The 18,518-nt window shown below is 39.8% G+C and overlaps 1 protein-coding gene across 1 annotated transcript in view; it reads right to left on the bottom strand.

Annotated features, from left to right (window-relative positions):
• The window catches only part of PARD3B (par-3 family cell polarity regulator beta), a gene marked incomplete at both ends in the record, with an annotated part of 424,820 nt that overhangs the window by 36,157 nt on the left and 370,145 nt on the right, over nt 1-18,518 (bottom strand). Inside the window, one exon of the mRNA XM_080620282.1 lies at nt 11,552-11,687. Coding sequence (XP_080476408.1) covers nt 11,552-11,687 — 136 coding nt within the window. The remainder of the gene's footprint in view (nt 1-11,551; nt 11,688-18,518) is intronic.

Here is an 18,518-nt window from a genome sequence, read left to right as displayed (position 1 = left end):
AGTAGAGGCAAATAGAGGCCTTTAAGCTGAGAGCAAAACTTAAAAGCAGCAAAACAAAAAACTCTCAGCACCCATCAGCATTGATTCTTTCCAACTATAAGAGGCCATTTCAATTGCTCTTCCACTGAACCAGGCCAATGTAATTAATCTCTTCCCAGCCACAAGAGAGAATAACTTGTCACTGAGCTGCACTTGTGATGCAATATACAGCATACATAACGCACACATGTGAATACATTTCTAAAGCAGATCTCCTGTAGTTTTTCTACAGTACTGTGCACAGTTCCTCCCCCCCCAAAACCAGACCTCTGCCTTAGCCTGTTTGAAACTATGCTGCTTCTTGTTCTTCCCAGTCTTGCATTCTTCTCTTCTCACTGTAATTAGTTTACAAGACTACTTATCCAGATGATTACTGCTTTTAAATGACAGTCGTCTTTTCTTTTACTCCAGTTCATTGTTGTGTATCATTTTGTCTTGCTATTTGAATACCCAGTTCTCTAAAGCTTTTTCTCATTATGTTATCTCCTGATATAAGGCATTTTGAAATACTTCATGAGAGCCACTGTATGAAGTAAATTGAATTGAATTTTCTCTCGAAGTCAGGGGCTTTCAGCATCTTTCTCTAGCTAAGTCAGCAGAGTTTTTGGCACCAGTGCCAGGATGTAATGGCTATGCTTTGCAGCCCAGCTATGAGTTTGTGTTCTTTTTAGGGAAAATGAAATGACACTGTCAGTACCTGGAAAGCAAACTGGGGACAGATCAGTATTTCCATTTATGATGAGGATGGCGAACCAAAAATATTTGTGGTATTTTTGAGGTTTTTAACACACACATTGAGATAATGCTATTTCACCGTATCTACCTACATCTGGTGTTGGTGCTGAATGTGTACATGGGGGGTATATGCATGTCTATGTCAGAGAAGAAAAGAGGGAGGGAAGGGGGAAATAGCAGGGCATGGAACTAAATTGCAGAGCAAGTAGTGGAAATAGTGAAAAGCTTCCTGCAGGCAGGCAGCTTCACAGGGGAGAGCGAGCCTTTCATTGTCTATAAAATCATGCCTTGCTGGAGGTCCTCAAGTGTAGAAGGGGTAGCGCCTAGAGGCAGTAAATCTCTCACTGTTGTATTATTACATTCTAAACACTTAGCTACTGTACAAACTAGCACACTGCTTCAAGAGAAGAAAAGGAGGAAGAAGTGGGAAAATGAAAAAAGGGAAGAAGAGGAAGATGGCAATAAAATTGGGAAGCAACCCCCTGCCACAGCTCTCCCCAAAAACACTTCACATCAAAGAGAAAATGCAAAAAGTAAATTGTCATGGAGTTAAAAGTTAACCTCAACTCCTTCCATTGTGATCTGATACCACTGTGGAACAGTACTCCTAGAATTTGAATGGTTAGTCTGTAGCACAGGGTATTAAATCCACCTTAATCCTGTTAAACATAGATGCCACTAAAGACAGGAGCTCTCTCAATGGCACCATGACAAAAGCTCTTCACACTGCAAATTCAACATGGTTAAGGGAAAAAAAAAGGCAAAAGAAAAGTCCCAAACCTGGATTAATACTGAACAAACAACATCAGCATAAGCAGGCTTAGAGAGAGGAATTGCTTTCCATATGCTATGGCATCAGGTTCCTTCGGATCTTCAGATACCAGTTTGTAAATGCTACAGACATTGTTTCTCCTGCTTGCAACTGCTGTTGGGTAGCGACCTTCTTTGCTTGCTGATACCAATTTAGCAGTTGGTACAGTTTCTTTGTGATTTGGTAGTGTCTGTTGTTTGCTGGTACCAGATGGATACCAGATGGGTAACTGTGGGCAATGGTTCCTCTGTGTTCCAGTCCCCAAAAATCACTGCCTATAGGGTCAGTTTTGTCAGTTGACTCCTAAAACGCACTTCAAAGCACCATTCTGAAAAACCTCAACATCTGTTCCTTACTCCTAATGACCTTAAAAAAATGTTGCGGACATACTTTCCTTTAGCCAGGAGTTACTGTGCATCTGCAGGAAAAATACAACCTTGCAGATGCTTGCAGCCATCAAACTCACTCCTCGCTAATGGCAGCTCCAGAAGCCACCATCTCAACTCTGAAAGTCAGCCCCGAATGTGAAGCATGATCAATATCTTCTTTCCTGTGGCAGCTCCACAATGTAGGAGTTCAGAGACATTTCAAAGCATTTTTCAAACTAGTTTCAGCAGCGAAGTGGAAGAACAAGAAAACAAAAAAATGCCTTTGAAAGGCAGCAGGTGTACCTGAAGACCAAACGCAAGGCATGGAGGGAAAGCAAGGAGAAGGAAAGTGATGGAAGAGATCTGTCAAGTATTAATTTGTGATTGGTCTTTCAAAATGTTGACCTAGTTGTCAAAATACAGACAGGAATGAAAGGTCAGTTAATGGTTTTGAACACTGCTTATTGCAGTTCCCTCCTATGTTATTCCATATGACTGCTTCTGTTTCTAAAAAAGGGAGAAAAAGTTTATTTAGGACAGAACAGGAGCATTTTGGCAAATTCTCTATATGTGCTAGAGGAGAATGCTGTCTACAGAAAAATACAGCTGACATCAAAGCATGTTCCCCACCCCCTGTCTTGCTTCATGGAGAAGTTATGATAAACAGGTTATGTGTTCCCTAAGGTTACCATGGAAACTCAATTCTTTTCAGGCCATCATTTGCAAAGGTAAAATTTGCATTAAAATGTGATGGAATTTGATTTTGTGCATGTGTGTGTGAAACTCGAGTGGGGTCATGCTACCACGCAGTATAGCTATTATTTCAAACCCAGGAGCACATGCTTAAGAGAGAGATCTATTAATCCGCGTAAACACCTCAGTGACCAAATTACAGTTTAATTGCTAACTTGACAGGTATCTTTCTAGCAAATTAAGAGAAATACTTTGAAAATTAGCTTCAAATGCAAATGTTCATACTGATCCACTGGTGGGGACCACTACATAGTATTTTGCTACATTCCCCTATAATCTTTCCACAGGAAAGATTGAATTTAGATTGTCAGAACTACTTTGTTTTGATGATGACAGACCAGGGATGGAAGGCACAGGAACATATTTCAAATTATAAATTTTTATCTTATCTTGAAAGAGTTACCATCAAATTATACAGGATATAATTTAATATACCCATGCTTACTACAATACAAGAAACTTTCAGATCTCCTCAGAATCCCAATTTGTTCACTTCGGTTTGAGTCATAACTTCAAAGTCACAATATCACTCAAGGTATCCACTACTCTAACTTTCTTTGGAATACCTGATGGAGTAAAAGCACCCGGGCTGGGCCTCCCCAAGATCCATGTTCCTTGAGAGACACTGCCATTATTCCACTACTGTTATTTGTTGTCATGTGCAGCACTGCTCTTCCTAACACAAGAGTGCATTATTTGCAATAGTAATTTTGACAATCATTACTTCCAGCCTATCAAGAAAATCAGAAAAATCTTATAACTGGTGACCAGACTGCATTTTAGATGAGATACCACTATTTGTCCTCTTGTTTAGTTGCATGCATTCCAACATACATGCTGAATTTGATACGCTACTTTACGAAATCTATGCTACTATGGGACGCTGGATTATTCACACATTATCTGCCTCGAATAGCATGACCCCCTGAAGGCAGCAGGGCCAGAACTCGTATTTCTGCTTGGAAGGTAGACATCCCAATATCACCTGGATTACAAAGGACTCAATATCTCCTATCATGCAAGACTTACGACATACAGTTCAGCTGGAATGGCTCTACTCAACATTGGGCAATATGACACTTAACAGCAGTCAGGCCATTTGATAAGGAAAAAGCAGCAAAACCACAGGCAGCAGTATCTGTCCCTCTTGCTTTCTTATTGTTAAAACCAAATCAAATTAAAACCAACCCTTCAGATTAGGTTGCACAGTGCCAGCATTTTATCAGACTCCCTTCTGCACTGGGAAATTCCTGTCTGCAAGTTCCATTTACTAAACAAAGCAAGAAACTTCAAGAAGGTTTTAAAAAACCAATTACAAACAAAAATGAAATTGATACTAACCTTTGCGAACTTCTCAAATCTCAGCACATTCAATAGAAGGAATGTGTTCCGTTGGATCTCGTACCGAGCACGCAAAAAGGCGCTAGCACTCCTTTTTCCCAGTGTTAACAGCTAGAGTTGAGGTCGAAAGTTGAAAGGTCTTGAGCAGAAAAGCCAAACTCCTCTACAGCACCAGCCTTACAGGGTAAATGGAGTTCTCTTTTCCCGTTTTTTGTGCTTTATTTTAATGCAGTCTTGATATTAGATTAGCATCTGCACTGCAGACCTTAGACTGGGAACTAATAAAGTTATCCTCCCAATCTCTCCATGTCTGAGCCAGTGACTTTCTTTTTCATTTTAAATAATTATAACAATGTCGCCTGTTTGTTGAGAAAAATAGGGCCTTTATATATTCATAGATAATTGCTATACCCAGCATCCAGTGATACATTCTAATTACTTTTCACACCTTGGCTGTGAAGAAATCTTGAACTTTTTAGTGTTTTTTAACTGCAAGACAATATAGCCAAAGCACTGACACCCTGACTGCTGAAACCACGCCTAGGATGAAATTTAACAAGCAGCTCTGCTAATGCATTTTGCAGTGAGGAACTTCAGCAAAACTCAAGAAGACCCAAGGCTTCCACCTCAGATCTTGTGCTGCAATAATGAAAAGTGTTGCGTAGATACACAATAGAAGAACTCAATCCAGAAATCAAAAATAATCAAAAGTCCATTATTTCAGTTGGCTTCAGTCACATACTTAACTTTAACAAATAAAGGATCTGTACTCTGTAACAGCCTCAATGACACAGTTGTATTGCTTGACCCAGCCTCTTTCAAGCTTGACCCTGTTCTGCACACACTGGGCAACCATTGCCGTTTGCCTCACTGAGGTCATTCTGCTTTCCATTATGTTAAATGGACAAATTTTGCAGTCCTTTGTCAAAACTGCTATCTGCTTTAGTGGGATGTCATCCCTAGCAGGCAAAACTGAACAGTGACCAGCACCTTTAGGAAACAGGGTGCTGTCTGGGACAACAGTAGCTAGGCAACTCGTCGGATCATCAGTATTTTTTTAGGGGAGAGACTTCTTTTTCATCAGCAACGCACTGAACGAGAACATAACCCAGGGAGATTAACCTGTGAGAATTCAAAAAGAAGTCATTCGTGTCAGCACCTATTTGATAAATGCACCAGATAGCTGGTAGTAAAGGCAAGAGCTTGTGCCTAAGAAGGGATCAAGTTTGAGGCCTGATTTCAGGCTGGTCTAACAAATACTGAAGTGCATGCTCAGCTTCAGACATGACTTGTCTTGTGATTAAAAAATGAGCGTTGTTGTAACCAGGGCCCTTTCCCAGAAATTGAAGCATACCTCTTACTAATGGCCTGAGGAAGAAGAGGTCAATTTTAAAAGGAAACCTACTTCTCCCCCCTCCTCCACCTTGTAGTCAGGCCCATGAGCAGTTGTATTTGATTCTATGGTATGTGGGGCACTGACTTGCTAGGGGTCGGGACCAAGCTGTCATGGAGAAGTACATATCACTGAGTGTAATGAAGGTTCAAAGTGCAAAGTATTAGATTCAGCAACCCTACATGCCCCGGCTCCATGTTAAAATCTCAGTCCTCCTGCACCTTCTGCATGTGATGCTGGCCTGAGATTTGACAGAGTGTGCACACATGCTCAGGGATAGTGGCTACACAGTTACCCATCTATGGAGTGATCAACAAGTATACAGAAAGCTGTTAAAGACTACACTGGCAGAAGCTTGCTGAAACTGAAGCAAATCGCAAAGACCCAGCTACCATGCTACCCAGAACTACAGTGAAACCAGATTACAGCCTAGCTCTGAAAAGGCTATTTCTGTGCCCATGAAACTGTGCTCCAAAGGATAAAAGCTGCAGAGCTGTGGCCTGTGTGCACAAATGTAGTAACTCTTCGGCATAGATACAGCATGGATTACACGTCCACAACCTCCCCTCATCAATATAATTACCAGCTGGAGGTTTGCTTCTTGCCTGCCTAAACATAGTGGGAAATTAGGAAAAATATACACAACAGAAAACCTCTAGGGCCCTTCATAGCATATCAACATGACCTGTGGCAGCTGTCATGATCTCTGTGATCTTCCCACTCAAGTTCTCCATTTTGGCAACGTCAGAAGAACCTCTCCTAACTGCAAGGGACATGACCACTGGCACATGTGTTAATGTGGAACCTCTCTGTGCTGTGAATCAGCAAGGATGGCCACAGCCTGGCACCACCACGTGGTTTTGTCTGATTTCCTTCAATTACTTGGATGAAGTAGAGAGAAATTATTGAAATACAACAAAAAGCAGCTGTGTGACGAGGCACCTTGTGGCATAGATGGCACAATGTAATTCTGGAACTCACATATTATTGTAGGGTACAAACAGTACCAATGGACTTCGATAAGATGACGTATGGCACCAGAACTGTTTCCCTTGGTAAATAAGAGCGTGTACATAGTGTTAAGCATGAAGACATGAGCATTTCAGACTCCCCTCTGGTTCGGATAACCTATGCCAAATTCAACCTTTGTGTAAGTAGGAATGACTCCAAACCAGTTTTAAGAGTCATTCTTTATTACCAGAATTAATGGAATTGAATTTGGCTCTCTTTGCATGTGCCATTTGGAACAGTTTATTTTTCACATGAGGTTTGGCAGGGATTTCTCCAAAATAATCTCCCCCAAAACTTACCCCAAAAGCCAGCCTGTAAATTACAAAATCCCTCTGTTTAGTTTGAACGGCTCTTTAGAATACATCCCAATCTGAAACCTTCACTATACAGAGATAAGAAGTGACCATGAAAAGTCCTTGATTGGCAAGTTAATCATACATCCTAATAAAATGTTCTACATACTATCTTAATTACTATTTTAATAACATATACACAAATACTTTCAATCCATGGTTTTCAAAGCAGCTATACTTTAAGTACATTAATATATATATTTAATGTTTTCTACTATTAGTATGTGGGCTCAGAAAGTCTGGAATTCACAGCAGTTTCTGCTATATGGTTTCACGTAGTACATAAAATTGTCAGCTTCTCCCATTGCGCTAGAAGACAGGAATGTTATTATTCTAGAAGCTGGAATTCTGGTTTCTAACCGTGGTCCAACACAAACGTCTGTGCGTTTTGGGAACCTAACCTATTTGAAATGCAACATCCTGAACCTGGAATTAATTGATCATGAAAAGTATAAACAGCTCCTTATTCATCCTGAAGCAAGTGTAGAACCTTTTGACACATTATGGAAAAATAATGCAGTTCTTAATGCTCCTTTTTTTGTTCTGGTTGATTTTTAGGCTTGGATCCCTGCCAGGCACACAATAAAGTACTTGGCCTTTAACACAGACAGGCATGATTCTTCTTTCATACTCTCAACTGGGAACTGACAAAACTCAGTACATTACAGATTTGTTTCAACTGAAATGTTCACAGCTAGTATCCAGAGACAGCTTTTCTTATATCTTTAGGTTATTTATCAGCTTGCAAATCTGATCTGCAAATAAGGAAATAGCTTTTAGAACCAGTTAACACAAGGTTTTGTACAGTGAAGCTGATGTGATCACTGACAGGTGAAGAACTATTTGCAATGTGGCTGCTGTTACACATAGTCCTTGAACACACATTAAAAAGATGAAGTTTCAAGGATTTACTGGCACCCTGAAGGAAAGAATTGATGTTTTAAGTAACTGGATTTGTACAAAGTCTGTAAGACAATCTAAGTAAATCCTCAAATAGATGATTAATTCCTCATTATTTAAACGCCCTTAAATACAAGTGCAGATGCTAACTTCACAGCTTTGTCTTGACAGCTCCTTTGCTATTTCTCATGATCTGGTATCAGTCTGTGACTATAAAGCCCTGAAAAGATGTGCCCCATGAAAAAGCCCTGCAGCTCCTAAGGAGACTAAGTTCTTGCAGCTTACTGCTTACATAGTTCTGTCAGGGTCTGAGTGACACTGCAGTATATGATAATAGCATATAAACATATTATGCCTCTTTCCGTATACCTGGATTACATTTGTATAGGATAAGTTCATGAGCGCTCTCACTATCTCATGTCCCACTAAGAGATGAGTACGTAGGCACATGCCTAAACTCTGTCTTGAGCAGAGACTTCCTTATGTACCCTAGGTGTCAGAAAATTTCAGGGTAATCTCACATTACACTGACAGCAGCAGGCATTCATTTTCCTAGACAATATTTATACTTATCATCAGCCTGTCCTTTGGTTAACTAGCTGAGGTTTACTTTAAGCCTTGTGATCCACCCTATAGCATTTGGCTTATCATTTATTCTAGTTATAAATGTAAAAGGGGGTTGGCAGGGGTGGGGATGAGTCCAAAGGATGCAAACCTCAACAACAAACCAAAGCACAAAGGAACTGGAAAATTTCAAAGGGTCTGGCCCTCTAGCACAGACAGTGCTATATACATGTGTCTGTTTATGGAGACACACTAAACTGAATTATTCAGTTACTTACAAAGAGAAAAAGAACAGACTGTGGGGAAGGGAGAGCAGAACGAAGGCGCAAGAGAGCAAAAAATTCATCCCGCAACAGATTAGAAGAACAGAGGAAAATTGGAAAATGGATGCGGGGGGTGGGTGGGAAATGGATGATGAGAGAATAGCAGGCCTATTTAAAATGAATTTTTGACCTTATTTTTAAAACATTTATGGATCCCAATTGCCTGTCATGAGATCATTTTCCCTTACAATGCCAGCTTTTCAGCCGGCTCTGCACTTTAACTTGATTTATCCCACTTTCAAAAAAAAGTAGATTGTTAGAAATACCCCTTCTATTAGAAATTCTGCCCCACTACAGTGCCAGCAAAAGGCCACTTGTCAATGTCAGCTTTATCAGATAGAAATTTGCCTCATAAGTTCTCAGATACTTTTTGGGGAGGACAAGACCCAGGGTCCGTTTCTGAAGCTGTTGATTTGTGATGGGATAGCGTCTTCTCAAATTATCCTGTGTTATTTCCCAACTTATCTGCATGTTTCATGAGATGGTGGGAAGTGATTACAGCAGCTGCTGTACATTAGAAAGACATCTTATAGGAAAGCTGGCTTAGGTAAAACAGCTGACTGACAAAAGCACAGAAAGAACTAATAGAGTATTAAAAATACATAGGGAGATCTCCTTTCCAGCTGCAGCTTCCCTTGTGCCATAACCTCTTGTGGGAAAGAAGAAAACTTATACCAGAAGGTTTTCCTCTTCCTCAGCTGCCTGTCTTTAAAGAAAGACCTGACATCCTGAAGACTAGAGTTAGTTTTTATTTATTTATAATTATGCAATTACTCATCAGCATGTCTCTTCACTGATGAGTAAAGGTGGAAAACATCATCTGTTGTTCAATCTGCGTTAGCACAGCACTGCTGAGGGTCAGCAGTCCGAGGTGGGAAAGGTGACATTGCTTGAGAACTCTCCTGGCAAGATTCTTTGAGACATTTGTTTTCTTGTTAACATTTTTGATTCTATTTTTGTTTCATTTTTTTCTGTCTGGACTGACGTAACATAGGTATTTTACAGGTAAAACTACATGTCAGAGTAGAAATTTCAGCCAGGAGTCCAAAGGGAGCAAGCTGTGGCCACAGTATTTTCCAGACCGAAAGACAGTGCTTATGAAAGCAAGGCTGGATGGATCAATGGATGATATTGTTGCAATGAAGAGACCAGAACTCTCTGAAATTTGTAAACCACTTCAACAAGAGGAACTGTTGCAGCAACAAACTTCAGAGTATTAAAGCCCTTAAGGTAAACTCTGAGTTTTAATCAGACTGCCATTCCTCACAACAGAGACATTTAAAATATTCTGCATTGGAAGGACAAAAAGAAAAACCCTGGTGCCACTAGTATGAATCAGTTCAAGATTGAGATACTTAAAGCTCCCTTTCAGGTGCTCTGATCAAGGACAACTTGCCTCACAGGAAAAGCAAAGCTTTGGAAATCAGTAATCTCTGGGCATTATACCTAATAGGAAAGGCTTAGAAAGGATTACCTAGAAGAAACCTTTGTGAATCTCAGGAAACTACACTGGACCATAAATCTCAACCTCCTCTGAGGATTAATAAAGCTTTATCAGTTTCAGATAAGAAGTAGAAAACCTCAGGCTGCTGAAGAGGTACCACTGGCCCAGTCTGGGGCTTCTGTCAGGCTTATCACACCATACGTTTCAACAGAAAGACACATCTGATGCAAATTCTAATTTTAGTTTACAAAAGCTATTCAGAAGAAGAATGGCAACTACGTATATTCCCAAATTTGGGTCACAAAATATAAGGCAGTAGATAAAAGTTAACTGCTTTAAGGAAAGAATTATTTTGCTGAAGGCAGCGCTTTTGGCAACTGGGTGAGAGTAATACATACAACAACATTTGGGGGGTAAATGAACAAATATGTAGGATAACTTATGTAAAACCACCCTTTTTACTAACCTCTCCGAGCTGCAATAGTCTAGTCTGACACATGATTTTTTGGACTACAACCCCAATGCTTGAAGATTTCACTTCAGCATTCACACTGGCAGTGACAGGACATCTTAACTATTCTGTGATTCTATGACATTACAACCATGCTTAGTTCAAACTTCAGGTGTATGTAGATTCTGAAGATTTTAACATAATTCTGTCTCTTTTTAAACTAAAATTTTAAATTTAGCATAAATTGCATCTTATCAAAGTTACATTTGTGAATGCCAGTTGATTATAATTACTTTTAAAGAGCTAGAGGCCAACTCTGAAACCTGCTCAGGTGGAGCTCTTGAGTACCACAGTTGTGATCCCACAGACTATGGCTGTTGCATTTATATAACACATTCAAAAATCCAGCACTGTTGATTTAATCTCTGGTTCTACCACAGAACCTTTGGTAGTGGGGTAGACAACACATCGTTGTGTGGTGTAAAACAGGGAATACAGCATATCTGTAACAGTTCTATAGTGTAGGCATAATATTTTAACATCTTTTGGTGGGAAAGGAGCAAATCATTCCATGTTTCACTTTATAAAAGTTACTGAGGATGTACTGTGGCCAAATTGCTACTGTCCAGTGTGCAGTAAGGCAGGAACAGACATGCCTCTATTTCCTCCCTCTCACTTTGCAGATAAGCACAGTGAGACTCTGCTCTTTTAATGCTCTTTTAACCCAGGGAACCACTGGATGAACTGCCAGAGTACCATAAATCCTGCTGAAAAGCCTTGATTCCACCACATGTGACAATATTTGGCAACGACTTCATATCTTAGGCCTAAAGAGAGGAAACCTGGGCCTAAATCAAACATAGTGAACAGACAAGTTATTTTTAGCCAAGTTTTCATGTTATTCATATTTTCTTTGGTGGGCTGGCATTAAGGATTTCTCTGTTTCTACAACCCCCAAAATTCATGTTAAGATGACAACAGTATTTCTGGAAATCACAAATAAATCAACACCTTCTGCTAATCCTGAACCCCGCAAAAGCACTTTGCATCACATTGTGGACCTACCCAACGCTGGTCGTAATCAGAGGGTTGCGTTCTTCCTTCATCATCCTCATAGAAAGGCAAGCCTTCTCGCCTGGCCTGGTGGTACTCCTTCCGTAACTTCTGGATACGATCAGCATTCCCACCACCTGTGCAGCCACTGAGAGAAAATAAAAATGCTAAATACAACTCAGATGTACACACGTATCTAACACCAGGCACTCATATGAGCACACACACAGAGTTGCCTCACCTGGGACAAATGGATTATGAGTATTTGATAGTCCTGACTTGTGCAGTGCCCGCTGGCCCACATCACCCTTATCTTTGCTTTCTTATATTAATAAAGCTGCTAACTGTGAACTTGAGCCCCATTTTTTAAAAAGCTGTCCCTGTCCAAAGAACTTAACAATTCCAGTGCAAGACAAGAGACAACAGATGGATGCAGACAGATGGGGGAGCACAAGGAAACTTTTAACATTCCTATGAGCAACTATAAATGGCTATCATATTTTAATAATAATGATGATGATGATGATAAGCTGCCAAAAAAATGTTTCCTTTTGCTCCCACGCTAAATGTGGAATTCCCCTCAAATTACATTTGTTCAAGGTAACGAATAAGCTATATTCACAGAGAAGCACAAAACGAAGTTTTATCTTACAAAACCCAATCTTCCTCCCAGTTATACGAAGAACTAAAACATCAGCCATGAAAATACAGGGGAGACAAGAGAGAAGGGAAAGCACACTACCAAACCTTGACACCATTTTTTAAAGTGGTAATTAAACAGTAATCCATTTAGTAATCCACAAAGATTCCGTGTATGCTGAACTGCACACACTGCAAACTGCCATGGTGATGCTAGTGGAGTTGCTTAGTTTATCAAGTTAAACACATATATGTCTTTGCAGATTCTGACCCTGATGAGCCTTCTAAAACCTTACAGCTGGACTTGTACAACTGTGGAAGCTCAAGCTATACATGGAAGGATTAAAAAAAGAATCATGAAAATAACTTAAGAATTAAAAAAAAAAAAATACAGCCACATTTAAAATTAATAAATTAAAAGTTTCCTGCAGCGATTTCAGCTCTGCTGTAGTCAGCACTGGGTGAATACTGACTCAGTACAGCTCAGTAGCATTTACTGGCATTCACAGGGAATTGTCATACAACTTATTTGTGGCCATTCCTAAACTCAGACAATTGTTATTGCAGAGCATCATCATATATTCTCCTAATCTGCAGCCTTAAATCTGCCTCATCAACAGTGGGCTAGAGAAATACAGATTTATTCATATGAGCACAGAAACTGTGGAGCAGCTTGTCACACTCCTCTCCAACATAGGTATGCCAGAATCTGGGGAAGCATTTAATAGGATTTGCATAGAGAAATGGATTTGGAAAATACATACAAAAGATTGGACGCAAACCTAATAGTTCAATAAGAAGTACTTTCTAGCATCTAATACCAATCTAGATTAGTTGGAAATTAACTAGCAATGGAGGGAAATTCCATGTAGTGTGCAAATGCAACTGAATATGCAGTCAGGACTGGAAATGTTTACTTGCAGTATCAGCGTGTTTCCATGAAAAATCAAACACTTAAATCACTTGCTTTCCCTGGATCCTAAATTATCCAGCCCCTCTACTCTTACGAAGTCCCAGAGGTTTCAGGCTTTTCTGGCTGACTTACTGAACTCTTCCAGAGCATACACAATTTTTCTCATGATCTGCCAAGGCAGTGCAGAAAGCTTGCATAAACACCGTGGATTGTTAAGGGGAAAAAAGTACATTCCCTTTTCCCCTTGATTCCTTCCACAGATAAATACCCCCCTTCCTTGCATGAATTCTTGTCAAATAGGGGAGAACCACTTCCAGTTTGCAAAACACTAGAATTGAGAACTAACTAATAGGGGCTATTAGCTAGAACAGTGAAGCTTGGTCCATGAGCAACACACCACCTGTGAAATCCCCTGACTTTACTTGTGAGTACAGATAAAGAGTCTAATTAGGGCTGCTAACATACAGATAAGGTCCAAAGTGTTGTCCCTGTTGCTTTGCAAACATCAATACCCAAAGTAGCACTAGCTAAGAGAGGAAAATGTGGAAATAGATGCAACAGGTCTGGTTTGATTCCAGCCCATCTGGCTCCCTGCAGCTCTCTGCAAACTGTCTTAGTGCCTGTCACCAGTGCCCTAATGGCCACACATCCAATTTCCATCTCCAGGTATTCTGGCAGAAGAGGTAATCTGAAAGTACCGTATTTTTTTTCCCCTTCTTTTAAACGGAAGCTGACATCGATGCATCATGAAAGGCACCAACAGCAGCCTGTGCTCCATTTAATGCAGATCTCCTGTAGGTAAACTTCCTTCTGCTTAAACCCATTTAGCCAGCAAGTGGAAGAAGGTGTTGCAGAGAACAAGATTATTATACATATTAGAAGACTGGGCCTGACAGCTTTTTCTTTAGCAAACTTCTGCCACACTGTATTAAAATACAAACCCTAACCATGAGAATGAGTAGGAACATTTGAATGAAAGATAGCAGCACATGGGAAGCTATCCATCTGGATTAGTGTGAAAACACAAGCATAATCTCTGTGGAAACAAGCAGCTCCGTGAAGTCTGATTTCCTGTGCTTCTCTCCTGTGGGTTCTCTGGTGTCCGATTAGGGACTGAGTTCACACTGCAGTGTTTCTCTCCAGCAAGGGCATTTGTCTGGGTGTCTCTAGCAGACTGCTTATTTTCCAGTATCTTCGGAACATTGAATTACCTGTCAAGTCTGGTCAAAACCAGCCAGCAGGTTCTGAATTGTAAGAAAGGTGGGGAGAACAGGTTGAAAGAGGGTCAGTCAGTACATCACCTTCATTTCTTCTGGAAACAGTTAAAGCTCCACAGCTCTTTTATCTTTCTTTTTCCCCTCCATCACTGTTTATAGGCACAAATGTAAAAGACATTGGCTTTTGAAAGCTACATTCTAGCTTACCATGAAAGTTTTACCCACTCCTGAGTAATGCGAGATGAATACGATGCCCTGTGCAATGCTCATGAAACAGTTCTGAATTTCAAGTTGGCTCCTGACAATTATGTGAATATATGAACCACATTCAAACTCACCAGATGAATTCAATCAGCACTGTGCAAATATCGCATACATAATCTATTAGTTTACCCCAAAGAAACTGAAGCATTGAATTCAAACAGAATGAAGTCATCAGTAATAAAAAAAAGAAACTGATAAGGCAATATTAAAAAAACCCAACACAATTTTCCAAGATTTGCAGAGAAGATCATACATTGACTGTAAACTATTCTCCCATCTGCCTATAAATACATAATTAAAAAATATAGGTTTGATCAGATAGCAGTTCTCAGACAGGGAAACGGCAGATGAACACCAGTTCAAATATTTTGGCTGCAGGACTATTTATACTGAAAAGGAACCTGAACTTGCAGAAGAAATACAAAAACAATACTCCAATCAAAGTCAATTTATATTAGGAGACTTACTGAAGCTTTATACCAAGCCTAATAAATACTGCAGACAGATTTCTTCTACAGTAGCTTTACATTTAATGTAGTGCTCCCTCCTTAAGGAGATATAAATATTACAGTCCTCATCATATCTACAATTTTGTGCACAGCTCACTCCCTGATATGGCTCCCTGCACTGTATGATCTTCAGAGAAGCGTGCAACCATCCCCTCCACCACGTGTTCCCAGGCTCTAACATTTAATCTAGCCATGGACTTCTCCGTTGTCACAAGACTGTAAGCGAACCGTCCACTCTGCATTTTGCAACTAATTTCAGACCAGTTTCCCAAAGTTGTGCTACATGTAAGCAGAATGATTCAGAAGCAGCAGATAAATAATGCCTAGGTGAGGGAAAAGTTTCCAAGAAACCTTACAAAGAGTTTAGCAAAGACTCAGATGCTGATTTCAAACAACAGTAACAAAATGTGCCCAAAATCCCAAGCCAAAAATCATCTTAAGAGAAGTTCAACAGTTTTTGAATAAGCTGCACATACTGAAAGCATTTTTCAGGGAAATACTAAAAAATAAATAATAATCTTATGTAACATTCAAAAGAGGCAAAATGAGCACATTCCCATCAGCCTTTCTGTAGCTCTGCTAGATACAAACCCTTACAAATGAAAGCTTTCTTCTGGCCTGGAAGAAAGACAAAAACACGTCTGGGTGATTGTTCTAACCCATGCTCCTGGGGCTGTACTACCAATAGATAAACACCAGAGATCACCATCTTTGTCCTGTGCCTGAATCTGTCAGAGGCACCTGACAGGTTCCACCTTGCCCACTGTAACTGTAAAGGGACCTGCTATGAAACTCAATCAATAGAGTAGGAACAGGCATCCCAAACCAAAAAGGAAACCATTATTTGGCACAGACTTAGCTTCAAGCTATCTCTAACAATATGCAAAATATGACTATGAAATTTGGTCCCACTGTCTCTGAAGAGATAGATGAACAAGCACCATAGCAAGTACATCACATACCCAATATGACAGACAAGTAATTTTTTTCAAAGAATCAAAACATCATCATTGGTATTTAATACATATGGCTCAGTTTCCTGCAATAAAATCTCCCCTCTGTTCTTCCTCTGAGTTGCTAACCTGGATTTCAATCCTTCAGGTTAAAAATGCCATTTTTTAAATTAGTGACTTCTTACTGCAGCTCTCCAGATAATACAAAATTAAAAACAAGTGCTGCACGTACACAGAAAGATGAACCACTTAAAGCTGTATATAAACATGCATTTAAAGAGGCAATAAACATTTTGTTTCCAGTGGTTTTCCTAAACACATTAATATTGCACACAGCTTTTTTGCCAGCCACTTCTTCCAAACGCTGATTTCACCCAGCTGACTGTCAGCCTCTCAACAAACTGGCGCTTTCAAGTGAAAAAGAAATAACAATAAAAAAGAGAAAAGAAAATAAAAGAAAAAGTGATTCTTCGAGTGAATTTTCTATTAACAAGCAAATCCAAGACAAAACGTGATTCACACAGTCAAGAGAACGGACAATCTTCCATTCACAATCTGCTATAAACAGAACTAATTTTATATACTGAAAGGAACATAGTGGTCTGCAAAGATATACAGTATGAGGGAGTCCAACAGAGCATGTAAGAGTATCTTTCGCTTAGGATAAAACTTTCATTTTGCAGTTATAACAAATAAATATTTGAGTACATTACTCCAGCCCTTGTCTTTCTACCCTGAAGTATCACACTGATATGAAGATATTTCTGCAGCTTCAGTAGTGAGAGGAAATAAAAAGAACACTGGGAAGTGATAAAAAGAAAATCAATGATAAGAACATAATTTTACAGTATTTCAGCTTTCACTTTTGTCAACCACCACAGGAGAGAAAAGAACATTTGTTGTTTTCATATGCACTTGAGTAAATGAACGATGTGGCTGTGAAAGACTTGTCAGAAACACCTTGTGACATCACCTGTACTGCCTTGCAGGCTCAGGAATCATCTTTGATATGCAGCCAAAGCCAGCCTTTGTCCTGGCTATACACACCCTATGCTGAGGACCTAACTCAAGAACAATGTCTCCTTAGCTACCAGAACCATGCACATGGTTGTATTGGTCTCTACGACATTTGCCTTCTTGCTCTGGGTGGGAATATACCCTATGTATACGCAATTACTGTCTTTATCAATGGAGAGGGGCCCCAGTAGGACACTTGATTTGGAAACCTGTGCAAAGTGACCAGGAGGAAGATTTTGAGCCAAGTTCCATTAAATCAGGAATATCCTGAAAGGGTCTGTATAGATGGGCCGACATAAGAAGCTTTAGATGGATATGTTTCTCTCTATCCATAGGTACATAAATACATATAAAGCCAAGAATCATAAATAAAACGCAGGGAAACAAACTACACTGAAGAAGCTATTTATGCTTGCTTGAACTCTTATACTAAAGTCCCTGAGACTTAATCTGCTTTACAATATTTAGAAAAGTCATAACTGTGTTCCAGTGGAACATACAGTCACCTTTCAATTCTTTAGGCTAACATAAAAGCAGCGCAACCACTTCTGTCCAAAAGGTCAAAGACTCCTAGGGCAGCACATGACTACCATTTGTCTGGATGTAAATTGAGACCTACTGACCCTGTAACATCACTACTGACCTCTTGACATTAGGAGCTTAGTAGAAAGACAGAAGATGATATTCTCAGGTTCCTACAGACTCATTAGGAAGAAAGAAGGAAAGAGAACCTTGCATGATATGAATTAGCAGTGTCATTAACCTTTTCTTTCCCCAAATAGCTCATAATATGTTTACAGAAGCCTCAAAAGAACGAGTTGAAGATTGAGACCAACAGATTTGTATCACTTTCAGTTTTTCCAAACTGTTTATAAAATCTCTCAGTGGCTTGACATAAAGCATCCTTTTATGCTTCCCTCCTTTCACATGACATACAACACCTTTTCCTGTTTATCATGGCAGATGGCCTAGACATTCAGATGAGCATCATCTTTTCAATCCAGGCCACTTCTCATCTCCATTAGTCTCCTTTATAACTTACAGTTGACTACAGCTGGCCAGAAATAATGGGAGGTGTAGCTTAATTTGTTGCTTTATGGAAACAAAATTGGCACACCGAGGTTTAACTTCACTGTAACAGTAGATACGGCATGTGCTACTCTAACAGAAACAGGCTATTTGCAATCTGTTAGGAAGACAATAAAAAAAGGTGACAATTTCTTATTTGTAGCCAGCTTGTCATCTTCACTTCAAAAAAACTGTTTTTCCTTTTTTCTGCTCAATGGATTGTGCCTCGTCAAGGAAGGCAATCACCAGATTTTAACTAATAGTAGAAAAAAGATGCCTTGCAGTTCAGGCTGGTTAATGGCAATGTCTGTTTCTGGCATGTGACCAGTTTACTGCTGTCTTGTTGATCCGAGATGTGCACGTGTCTCCAAAGGGCTAGGAAAGCAGAAAGATTAGGGA

This window comes from Psittacula echo (assembly GCF_963264785.1).
Source record: "Psittacula echo genome assembly, chromosome: 6".
In the NCBI taxonomy this organism is placed as follows: domain Eukaryota; kingdom Metazoa; phylum Chordata; class Aves; order Psittaciformes; family Psittacidae; genus Psittacula; species Psittacula echo.
Note: the sequence above shows the minus strand (reverse complement) of the source record. Positions and strands in the feature narration are given on the sequence as shown.